Raw genomic sequence first — 12,297 nt, 5'->3', positions numbered from 1 at the left:
AAACATGATGTTTTATTAAACTTACCCACAGTAAATGCAAGAACATATATCAGCAGCATATGACATTGTGATGGTCTTTTTATAATATTTTGTGTGTTACATATTGTCAATTTTTTTCAAATATATTTTCGAAAAACAAAAGAATAATTTAAAGATATAAATCTGAATTGGAGATTTTTTTTCAGATGTATTATCCTTTTCTATCGACATTTTGTATTGAAGACGATTGATCATTTTTACAATTTGTATTATTCATTAAAAAAAAGAAATGTTGCAATGAGCACAATGACCACCACAGCAGTGTTTCCATTATAGTGCTATGCTATTTGCTGTACCTCCTTATCAGCAGCAGGTGGCAGCAGCCTGCTAGCTAAACGCCACAACCCCCATCAGGAAAATATAAAGACGAAGAAGACTTTACATCAACAACAGTGCAGGACTAGCAGAGGTAACGTTGCTTATCCATCAATGTTTGCGCTTTACAATTTTATCCTAATGCTCGACTTTAATTTGAGACGACATACATTGATGTGATAATATGTTGAATTACGCTATTAAGTAGCTTCAGTTACACGTGCAAATGCAAGCCGTTAGCTTTAGCTTTGTAGCTTAGCGTACACGAAGCTGCGGCTAGCTAAGCTGTCATTATTTCATGCGTGTGTGGGTGTATGTAGCCTAGCATAAGAGGCTTATTGCGTTATGTGGCTTTATTCCGTAATAATAACGGGAGCTTACTGTGTTTATCCCAATTTTTTAAATCTCTAACACTCGCTTTTCCGGTCTCACGCGTCTTTTACCGCCTCATCTTTAGCAGATACATCTTACTGGCCGATTTCAGCAGTGCAGCAGAGACAAAACTGTCAAAATGGACACGAGAGCCTGGAGGAATCCATATCACGACTATGATGGGAACCCAGCCTCAACACAGGCGTTGTTTGACTGCCAGGGAAAGGTAAGGCATAAAGAATGCATGCTCGTGCATCAGATTCCCGTGCAGAAACCCTCATTATTTAACATTTCTCCACCTCCAGCTCACAGCAGAGTTTGCCCAGAGGCTGAGCAGCAAGATCAGTGAGCTGCTGGCTGTGATGGAGAACGGGCTGAAGTCTGCAGACCCGAGAGATTGCACCATTTACACCGGCTGGGCAGGTGATGACACCCTTACACATCTTTCATTAGTGACATCTTATTGTGTGATTGGATTTTGTGTCTTTGTGTCTGTAATGTCTTATTAATATTTAATGTATGCATGTATGACTGTGAGACTCATTGTGGACATGATTTGCATTATAAATGTCCCTGAAAAATGTTTTCATGCAATTAGATTTTTCTTTACAGATTATGATGATTTATTGAACAAACTCAAGGTCATACTCAATATTAGAAAACATGATTTACTAAGAAATGCAACTATAAGTACCGGTGTGTAACGGCAGCTGTTAAAATAATAGATTTTTTTTTTTTTAATAGTTTTGAATCGTGAATATAAATCCAGTTTTCAGCCCGTCAACTATGGAGCTTTTCTCTGTTTTATATTATATAAAATTGAACGTCTTTTTGACTAGCAAAAAACAAGGCTTTTAACCTTTTTCTGACCTTTTTATAGCTTTTTCTAAAGTTATTTAATATTATTAATAGATCTGTTAGTAAGTAAGTAAAAAAATATTTATATAGCACCCTTCTCAACATGAATGTACAAAGTGCTTTACAGACAGTACAAAATACAACTCTAAAATCTGTAATAAAAAAAAATAATTAAATGTTCTATTTGAGATGGATGGGTAAAAGAAAAATAAGGTTATTGAAGAAAGGAATATCCCGAGATTAGATATGTTTGTCACAAAATGTGCTCGTTTCAACAGTTAACACTGAAATGCATCCGTTCTTCCACAGGTATCGCTCTGCTTTATCTGCACCTCCACAACGTGTTCAGGGACACGTCCTTACTGCAGAGGGCTCTGGAATATGTGAGCCGCAGTCTGAAGTGTTTGACCCGGCGTCATGATGTCACCTTCCTGTGCGGGGATGCAGGGCCGCTGGCTATCGCTGCGGTGGTCTACCATCGCCTGCAGCGGGTGCAGGAGACCGACGAGTGCATCAACAGGTCAGTCTGAAACGCAAAGGTACAGGGGGTCGTTTTCATTATGGTCTCTCTCTCGGGTAGGTACATTTTAGCTTGTTATGTTCCGTCGTGCATGCTTTTGAGTCATTGAACTCAATCAAATACTGTGTCACATTCCATAAGGATATATGTAGCATCCTGTTATGTTAGTTTTTCCCAGACACATAAAAGATTGGAGTTTCTATCAAATGTATTGCTGGTATATTTATTAAGGTACTTAGAATAAGGGTTTTGCTAAATATTAATATGATATCGCTATCCTGATGCATATCCTACATTTTTTCTGTTGTGATGTCTTGAAGGCTACATTACATTGCAGTGATGTCATTGTCTGAACTAAACCAACTGTTACTTACTCTCCTATACCTACTTCGCCCTTATATTCACATTACTGATGATACTTTATCAACAAGCTCATAGTGTAAAGTATTTCTGAAGCAGCAACGGTCAGTGCTACAATATCAACGAAATATCGGGGTCATTGGTCAAAAATATTATGTTTGATTTTCTCTATTGCCCTGCCTTATTTAGAGTATGCATAGGTTTTTGCAGGCTCAATAGATATTTTAAAAATGGATATTGTGTCTTCGTAAACGTACAATTTGTAACACAAATGATCCACACAAATCAAAGACGGGTTAACTTACAACAGCACTTAGAGAGGGTGATCACAACACACCTAAATGCGTGTGATTGGCTGATTGTGGATGAACCAATCTGATCCAGTTAAATTGGCTCACAAAGGTAGTAGGGTTGTGATCACACTTGTTACATTTGAATTGTAAACAGTCATTAGTCATTAGTGCACGACGAGGTCTCATGAATTCTCCTGTGCCTCGTTCCCAGACTGCTGCAGTTCCACCAGAACGTGGTGAAAGGTGTAGGCGGTCTGCCCGACGAGCTGCTCTACGGGCGGATGGGGTACCTGTACTCCCTCGTCTTCATCAACCAGCAAATGGGGCAGGACAGGATCCCGCTGCAGTACATCCAGCAGGTAGGTAGAGCATCACACTTTGAAACACCGGGTGTGAGGTGGTGAACTTTTACTTTTGATCAAGGACAGGCTGACTGATCATTCAAGAAAGTACTCTTTTCAATGTTACATTAAAACGTATTACACTCAGAGGAAATTGAAACGTATTTAAAAAAAGGGTCAGCAATGAATAGAAAAAATAGGAAATCCTTCCACTCGGATATTTGTTAACAATTTACTGTGGAAATAATGCTATTTTTGGGTTATAATCTTCTCTAACTTTTACTTTGCTGCTCCCAGCTATCTCAATTTACGACACATCTGCTCGCTCTTGCTCATATTGGTGTCCACGTTGCAAATGTATCTCCATTGGTCTCTTTGAATTGTACAGATTAGGCGTGTTTGTGAGGCGGGATGTGTTGTTTCCCCTCTCAGATCAGTGAGTCGGTGCTGGTGTCCGGAGAGCACCTCAGCAGGAAGTTCCGGGTGCAGAACCACAGCCCTTTGATGTTCGAGTGGTACCAGGAGCAGTACGTCGGCGCCGCCCACGGCCTATCGGGCATCTACTACTACCTCATGCAGGTCAGCCAGCCTCTGGGGCGGAGCAAAGCCGCTGGTTTACACTCATTTCTAAAGGAGCAATGGCAGACCTTATTAATATTCCTATTTCTACTCATTTCAAACGGGGTTAGGTTGTCACTCCTAGCTACAACTAACAAATATGCTCAGTTTTTTTCATTCTCTGATAACTACAACTCCAAACAACTATATATCCAATAATGTATTTGATTTTGTAACTATTAAATGTCTTAACTGCTCATCAAAGGTATCTAGAACCCTATATGAAAAATAGTGAATTCAAGCTTAAGATATCACATTTATAATAATATAAAACAAAGAATTACTGCACCTTTTTTAAAAGCCAGAAACTGGGAATATTTGGCATTGTGTTTAGTAAAGCACTATCTATAAAGTGTTTGAATAAATTACTATTTACTACTTTAGTTACATCAATAATGTTATCCCGGTTTGTTAAAATATGCATTTTAAATTATAATTTGTTAAAGGTCCCATGTCATGGCCATTTCTACTTATCATAATCCCATTGTTGAGGTCTATTAGAATAGATTTATATTGTGCAATTTTCCAAACTCACATTGGTTTCTCATACAGCATCTCTGTATAGTATGTGTATTCACTCTCTGTCCTAAACGGCTTGTTGGAGCTCCTGCCCCCCCCCCCTCCCTGTGAGCCCAGTGGACACAGCGAAACCAGCCCGAAACACACACACACCCGCAGCCTGGCTGGGAGTTTGTGTGTGTGCTCAGGCTGAGTTCCGCGGTGTCTCGCCGACCCCACACAAGTGAGCCAGCTCACACTGTCCGCTCCTCGCAGCAGCGAGCCCCGCAACGAGTGTGTGTGTGTGAGGAAGTCTGCGGATTGGTCCAAACGTAACGGCTCCGCGAACGTAACGTAACGGCTTAACGGATTGGCCCATTTGGACCAATCTACGGAGCCGTTACGTTACTATACCCGAGATAGATCACTATACCCAGGAAGAAAACAATGGAAAAAGAGAACTGTCCAACGAGGCGTTCAGGGGCAGCATAGACGGGTCTTTTCTTTGTTAGTTTTACTCGCTACAGGGTGTACTTTGAGGGTTTGTGACTGCAGACCGTTTACATGCAGAAAAAGCTACATAACACAGAAGGGGACGGGTAATAACCAGAAAAGCATGACATGGGCCCTTTAATTCTATCAGTATATGGCTTACTGAATTAGCTTGCTGCTAAGGCTTCGAATAAGAATTCAAATTGAAAGAAAAAGTCCTATAAGTAATGTAAAAAAAAAAAAAATTCCAAGCTTTTATTGATGAAATGTTTTGCCAATGTACCTGCACGTATTCTCTGTGTCTACCACCTTATTGTGAAGTTTGCACTGGTTTCTTCTTCATCCTGTTTAAACATGGTCTCTCCCCCCCCCCAGCCGGGATTCGTCTGCGTGGAGGAGTACGTCCACAGGCTGGTGAAGCCCAGCGTGGACCACGTGTGTCGCCTCAAGTTCCCCACAGGGAACTACCCCCCCTGCATCGGGGACGACCGGGACCTGCTGGTGCACTGGTGCCACGGAGCCCCAGGGGTGGTGTACATGCTGCTGCAGGCATACAGGGTAAACAACATGTTTTTGTTTACCTGATGTCAGGTGCAAAGGATTTACAGAGACATACGGTCATCTTGTGGGGATCTTTAGGCCATTTGTGTTTTCATATATGTAATGACGATATGCTGTTAGTGCTGCTTGTGAGGTCTAGTAGGAAATGGTTCGAGTGTAGAAATCTTTTTTGTATAATTATGTATTTAACTTTATCCAGTTTTATGGAGAAACCACAACACAGCCATCATTTAATCCAAACACTGTCTACACAATCTAAACCAAAGTCCCCATTCACATAGAGACAAACAACTCCGTACATTTTAACATCTCTTTTCCTTCTTCCTCCCCCAGGCCTTCGGGGTACCGCAGTACCTGGAGGACGCGCTGCAGTGCGGGGAGGTGGTGTGGCACTGCGGCCTGCTGAAGAAGGGCTACGGCCTGTGTCACGGAGCGGCGGGGAACGCCTACACCTTCCTCGCCCTTTACCGGCTAACACAGGACCCCAAGCACCTCTATAGAGCCTGCATGGTGAGGCGCACACACTACACACACCGTGGAATATACACCCTACACATCGCTCACACAGGGCAGCAGGCATTCAGACGATCAGGCATTAGTGGGGGCTCCTGTAGGATCAGTCTTAGTGTCCAAATACTTAGTTATTTCCTCCTCTGTTTGGGTATCATTTAAGATTTATTTTAATGCTAATAAACAAAATATGGAAGTATACCCATTTGTTTTCTCTATGCAAGGAAATAACTGTATTTTTCTACAAATTAAATAAATAGTTTGAAGGGATTAAATTAAAGATCGGTTAAACAAAGCATCTTAATAAAAATAAATATAATTTAAATAATCTATCAAAGTGTGAAGGGATTTTTATGCTTACTTGCTTGTAAATAATTTATTAAATCTATCAAACTGTTTAGGGATTTTAATGTGTCTTTACCTGCTTATAAATAATTGAAATTATTATAATGCCATGATAAATAGGAAAAAAGGCATTTTATAATCTGTCTTTCTCTGACTTTGATCCAAGATGTCAAAGTCAACTTCTCACAAAGGGCAAGCAATCAGAGCACAATTGGCCCCCCGCCAGCCGTAAAACAGATCATTATTATTCCTGGATCCAGGTGCGTGTGAGAAGCGGGGCCTTTTATGATTTTAGACAAAAGCTTGGTGGCTGTCGGTACGAGTGTTCCTCCCTGGATGCGCTCCAGGTGGCACGAGTCCCACGTATACTATCATGAATATGGATCTATTCACAGAGGATGGAAATAGACTCTTCACATGTCTCGCCGAAGCTCTGATACTCGTTCCGCAGCAACATTGTGGTCATAATCCGAAACCTCCGACAGATGCTAGGCTTTCACTGAGAGGAGCACCATTTGCAGCAGGTGTTGATATTGTTTGCTATCCTCCAGGGGTCAGCTGCAATCCAGTGTGGTGATAGGATGGGAATGTTATTGTGACGCTATCTGCCTTTGTCTCTCCACAGTTTGCTGACTGGTGCATGAACTATGGCAAACATGGATGCCGGACGCCTGACACTCCCTTCTCCCTTTTCGAAGGTAATATTCAATGACATGTCCCACCTATTACATTTTAATCAAATATTATCTTTATATTACCTCCTTCACTCTCCCTCCCCTCTCTACAATGGACTCACACATCTGTAACGGACATTGTGTTTCAGTATTGAGGACTTAGAATGCGATAAGTAAATAAAGACCATCCCTATCCTCTGTTATGTCTCAATATCAACTATTTGATATTGAGATTTGATGCAATATTTAACCATCTTCGACCACTACAATTCATAAAGTTTGTTTTGGAGTTGTGCCATTTTAAGAGTGCTTAAAGACTTCAGCATGCACATATACACCTTTTTTCAAATAGGCAAACACATCACATTTGTACTGCAAGAACGAAGTGTATTGTCAACGCTCCATCAGCCTGGGGTTAGCATTTATTGAGCTCACTTTAAAGGGGTGACTCTTGGCTAACCGGCATGAGAGGACAAGGGACCTGTGTAAATGTGGCCATGGTATTTTTAACAACTCCTAAACGTAGCTTGGCTTTGGAGTGTTTTTAGTGTCATTTCCTGAAACTGCTCTGTGATAAGTGACAATTTGCTCATTATGTTTTCATTTGTGGATTTGATCACATTCATTAAAGATAAAGCAGGTTTTATAAATGTTAAGGCCCAGATACACCGGCCAGTCACCTGAGAAGTCGCCGACGCCGAAACCAACTGTTGCGTCGCCGGACTCTCCTGCGTATTTGCCGACTTCGCGCACTGGAACACACCGCAAATCCGAGCCGAGCACGTATGAACTGCGCATGCGTGAGTGGCAATAACTCTCCTTACCAGCAGGCGGCGGTAGTGTGTATTCATCATTCAAAAGAGGCAACAACCGGAACAACCGGAAGACAGAGAAGAAGAACAGACTCCGTGATATAAACAAACAACAAATAGCGTTTTTCTTTCCATTTTCACTCTCGTCCATTGAAAACCTGAACGAACAGGAGCTCTATAAACCGATGAGGTGAAATAGCCGTCCGTGTGTGTTCCATCTTCCATTTTAAATCATTTGTTTACCTCCCTCACTTCCGTTAACGCTTCTCATGCACTGATTCGCTAGCTGAACAGCCAATCAGTGTTATCCCTTTGTCCGACTTCCGGTGGTGTTCCCGACGCCGATTCAACATGTTGAATCGGCAAGAAAAGGCGTCAGGTCGGCAGAAAAAGACCCGACGGTGCGGCGCACACCACTCCGAATAGGGCGTGCCCACGCTCATGTTCGGCCCGACTCCCATTTACTGCCGATTTCGGCCGGTGTATCTGGGCCTTTAGTGCAACATGAATGATCAACAATGCTATACAGGACAGAATAAAATGACACATTTATGCATATTTTGGATCGACAATTGTAGTTGGAACACAGGTCGCGTTAACCGAATATTTTCCGTCTATGATGGAATTTTTTTAACAACGACGGAAAAATCTGAAAGCCGTCCATCATTTTGACAGATTAGAACAAACTCAGAACAGCGCCAAAGTTTCCCCGCAGCGGGGCTCCGATATTATGCCGTGTTATGCATGCCCGCCCAAAAGGAAATTTATATCGCTTCCAAACCTAACTTCGCCGAACAGATCAACAAAAGTATTTGTCTAACGCTGTGCGCGCACCCGCGAGGTGCTATGGGCATGCACAGATAGGGCTCTGGCCATGCATAACACAGCGCTAACAGTTCACGAGCGAGCGTCCACCCCCCCGTTGACAGTTCACGAGCGTGTTCTCTCCGCCCCCCCCTGACAGAGTTGTGTACAGGCCGACGGGTAATAATGGATTTTGACAGAAATGTTGCGATCCTGTCCGTCAAAATGACGGGCATCGGCAAAGTCTAGCACAACCTCTGAGTTAGAAAACCAAAATCATAAGAATTACAGCATAAAAAATGAATATTAACCTTAACTAGTGTTTTCTGTACGTCTATCGTCCTGTATCATGTTTGTGTCTGTAAACTCACCGCATCACTTCCTGTTCACAGGCATGGCTGGCACCATCTACTTCTTGGCCGACATCCTGCAGCCAATGAAAGCGAGGTTCCCCTCCTTCGAGGTGTAGACGTGTTCCCACAGGTAGTGCCCCCCCACCCACACTGTGGGAAGGAGAAGACCCACACACTTTTGCTCTGTGTCACACTCATGCATGAAACACTACATTCACAACGATCGACATTGTGCCATGTTTTTCCTGCTCCTCTCTCCCGGGAACTCTACATGTTATTAAACAGGATAAGTCCTATACTCGCATTTCAAACATAAGAGCTTGCTTTTTTCGTTCCTTAATTTGTGTATAATTGCTTTCAAAACTGTGGATGTTGCTCAGATTGTGACATATTTTGAGGGTGAAGTAAAAAAAACAGTAAGGGAAATTAATTTTCTGGATTTAAAAAATAAAATTGTGGTTAAAAAAAAAGAAGGTGTTTTTGCTAACACTTACAAATGTGTTTCTATTCTGCATAGCTTGATATGGTAAAAAAAAAACAATGGATGCTTTTTTGGTTTTCTTTTCTTTACAGTGTCAACAGCAAAGCTAGTAACAATGCACTAAATATAATACGGTGCCATGTGTTAAGGGATCAACCCCCGAGTGTAAACTGTTGCCTGTCCTTTGCACTGTCTGAGCAATAAACCATGTGTCTTTTTACAGCTGTCGCTCTGTAGTCACTTCCTGAAGCTCCCTGATCTTAATGTGGTGTACGCAGCAGCAAGGAACGGCCAGAAGGGGGCGGCAGCGAGCCTGCAATGTGAGATTATGTGGAGATTAACCTCTATCTGGAATATAAAGTACATTCACCTCAGCCAGTTTTTCACATGTTATGCTTATCGGATTAATTTTCCATATTCAGGCAGCTGAGATTAAAAGTGAATATATATATATATATATAAGAAGACAACCAGAAAATCAAACTAAATCCGACTAAATGAGGAATTAAAAACGGTTACATGGAGATTTTGATGATCAATAACTGATACCTCCATAAAGGCCAGCAATGCATTCATTCTCGTTTTCTTTTAAGTTGTGACGGTAAAAACAACATCAAGGTTCTCTCTAAATATGTGTTTCATTTTTATTTATCTGAGCGTTCAAACGGTATGTTGATATGTTTCCCAGTTCTGACAAGTGGGGGGTGGTCTTTTCACAGTCCGAGACCCCTTCTTTCCGGTTATTCCACATTGTAAATACAGCACGGATGCCCTTTCTTGCAATGTTGACGCAAATTAATGTGTGCATCCATGCCGTGTTTCAGATCTACATTTTTATGATTTCTTCCTTTGCCTATGTCACACCTTTTCCCACCAAGCTATATGAAATTTGACAAGAAATCGAGCAGAAAACACTACCTCGTCATGCTTTAAAAGTTATTAAACAATGCTTTTTAGTTTTAATACATTTCAAAGAAACACTGCCCATTATGTTGTCAGTCTTGTCTTCATTATGTAAAAACGTTGTCTTTTAAAGCCTGACATAAAACATAGCTTCACATTTGACCTCTCTCACATTGTATCGCTCGGTTTTAAGGCTCTCATAAGAACCCCATATCAGCGGCGGGGGTCTCCAATCCTCTGTCCCTCTCTCTGGGTTACTTGGCTCAACGGGTCGCCTCTCTTTTCCAAATAAGGCTCACGTCACACTCCTGAAAACCAAGCGACGACACAATGCCACCGCTCTTTTTTAAGCCCGTGCTTCTTTATGACCTGACGCCAGCTGGGGCCTCGCAGGGGAAAGAGGAGGGGTCTGCTGCGCGGGGCGGTTACTATACCGGAGGGTCTCGAGGAGCGTTCATTTTCTCTACCCCCAACTCCACAGAGCCGGAGTAGGAGAAACCGGACACCTCCGGGGGGTAAAAATAGATCTCATCTGTCCAGGGGAGTGGTCTTTCACTCTGGGTCACTCACACACAAATCCTCTTTCCTTCTTACACTACGGGATACACAGCATTAGTGAATCACCCAACCCCCGTGCACGCTGCCTCTGTGTGTATCTGCACCCCCCCCTCCCCTCCCCTCAGCTGTGTCTTTAAAACTAACTTTTTAATCACACCCCCACAGTCTTTTTCGTTTGTTTTGAACGTGGTATAACCTCTTTGGCTGTTAATGTGTCCATGTTCTTGTCTTAACTTGCTCTGTTATCGCTGCATTTCACGATCAAAATAAATAAATAACCACATGTTCCCTTTTTGATGTTTTTCAGTTGGCACCCAAATATTTTATGACCAACAAAAAACACTAAATAATCCCTTTTTTTTTATAGGCACAAAATCACTAATTGTTATTATAGTGAATGGTGAAAATCTGTGTATAGTAATCTACAATTTAGTGTTTCATGTGTGAAAATGAAGCGCATAATCTTTATGATAACAAATTTGGAGTGGAAAATGGATTTAAATTCAGAAGCAAAACACTTTATATTCCGAGGTGCGAGACCTTGTTTTTTTTTTAATGTAAAACCGTATTAATAATTCTGCAAGATTAAAAACCTGAGAACTCCTTCAGTGTATTGAGCATAAGTCATGCGAGGAACATCATTTATATTCGGTCCAATCAAAGTAAGTATAACATTTGTTTCCAATTTTCTTAATTGTGCATGTTTTCAAGACAGAATTGTACTCCTGTTAAGTTGTTTTGTAGCAGATGTTAACTGTATTTGTATACATGAACTTCATTAATAATAGCTTCCTTTTGATAGTGCCATCAGCACCATGGAGAGCTCTGATGGAGGAAAAAAGGCACACTGTACTTGGTCGTTCGACCTGCAAAGATTATGCAATACAGTCTACTGGGTAAGCCATTATTATCATTTGTATATATATTTAATCATCTCCTTAAATCACATGCTATAGTGTAATGCAACTGACCATTTTTATAATTGAATAATTTGACAGTCATTATTACTTTTTTTAAATATCAATCCCACTTTGTATTTAAATAACTTGTTCTGTCAGTCCAGACTTGAAGATTTACAATTTAATATGATTCAAAAAGCGAAATATATTCATAGGTAAAATGGTGAAAATGTATTGAAATCCAAATGCTTCGTGATTCATGTATCGACCGATTGTTGCAGCTGCATTTGAAATCCAGTTTCTAAGCCAACTGACTGTCCTATTTGACTCATTCCCACTTTTCCAACGTGTTTTGCCGTACTGTTATTTCACCATAAGTGGAGCAGTCTCACAGTTTAAAAATAAAGTTTGTAAACGATCCCTCTGAGCTCGCAGCCGCTCCAACGTGGGCCACTAGGCATCGGAGATTTCTACATTCTCACCGACTTGCTTCAGCTGTGTGAACCCCCGGAGAGAAAACACTTTAATCAATGAATGCATTTTTTTTTCTTCATAGGAACAGGATCCGAAAAAGTTTCCAATTCCGACCTCCAAGTCTTACCAGGGTTATTTATATCTAAAAATATCCCTGTCCCCTTCTAAAGGCTTACCCCCGCTGCGCCTGGTGCTCAGCTCTCCTTTCCGTCTGCCC

At 41.5% G+C, this 12,297-nt stretch overlaps 1 protein-coding gene across 4 annotated transcripts; it reads left to right on the top strand.

Annotated features, from left to right (window-relative positions):
• Positions 1 to 358: 358 nt before the first annotated feature.
• On the top strand, positions 359 to 12,283 carry lancl1 (LanC antibiotic synthetase component C-like 1 (bacterial)). Of its 4 annotated transcripts, XR_799246.1 has the most exons (13): positions 359 to 448; positions 812 to 952; positions 1,032 to 1,149; positions 1,894 to 2,104; positions 2,969 to 3,116; positions 3,531 to 3,677; positions 5,082 to 5,264; positions 5,601 to 5,777; positions 6,748 to 6,820; positions 8,805 to 8,895; positions 9,470 to 9,566; positions 11,510 to 11,603; positions 12,163 to 12,283. XR_799246.1 is itself a non-coding variant. In XM_010780599.1 (11 exons), the coding sequence occupies exons 2-10, from the start codon at positions 866 to 868 to the stop codon at positions 8,879 to 8,881; spliced, it is 1,221 nt and encodes a 406-aa protein (XP_010778901.1). In that variant the 5' UTR covers positions 359 to 448; positions 812 to 865; the 3' UTR covers positions 8,882 to 8,895; positions 9,470 to 9,704. The 4 variants fall into 4 exon arrangements, 3 of the variants coding, with proteins under 3 accessions (XP_010778901.1, XP_010778897.1, XP_010778900.1); XM_010780599.1 differs by lacking the exons at positions 11,510 to 11,603; positions 12,163 to 12,283 and having other exon boundaries at positions 9,470 to 9,704; XM_010780595.1 differs by lacking the exons at positions 9,470 to 9,566; positions 11,510 to 11,603; positions 12,163 to 12,283 and having other exon boundaries at positions 8,805 to 9,468.
• Positions 12,284 to 12,297: the final 14 nt, after the last annotated feature.

The sequence above is a fragment of the Notothenia coriiceps genome, unplaced genomic scaffold, assembly GCF_000735185.1.
Source record: "Notothenia coriiceps isolate Sejong01 unplaced genomic scaffold, NC01 NC01_scaffold00022019, whole genome shotgun sequence".
Classification (NCBI taxonomy): Eukaryota; Metazoa; Chordata; class Actinopteri; order Perciformes; family Nototheniidae; genus Notothenia; species Notothenia coriiceps.
The sequence above is the reverse complement of the archived record's forward strand: the minus strand, read 5'-3'. Positions and strand labels throughout refer to the sequence as shown.

Coding starts and splice junctions, on each gene's coding strand:
- lancl1 (XM_010780599.1), top strand. CDS start 866: ATGGACACGAGAGCCTGGAGGAATCCATATCACGACTATGATGGGAAC. Junction 953..1,031: donor TGTTTGACTGCCAGGGAAAG/GTAAGGCATAAA, acceptor CTCCACCTCCAG/CTCACAGCAGAGTTTGCCCA. Junction 3,117..3,530: donor CGCTGCAGTACATCCAGCAG/GTAGGTAGAGCA, acceptor TTCCCCTCTCAG/ATCAGTGAGTCGGTGCTGGT.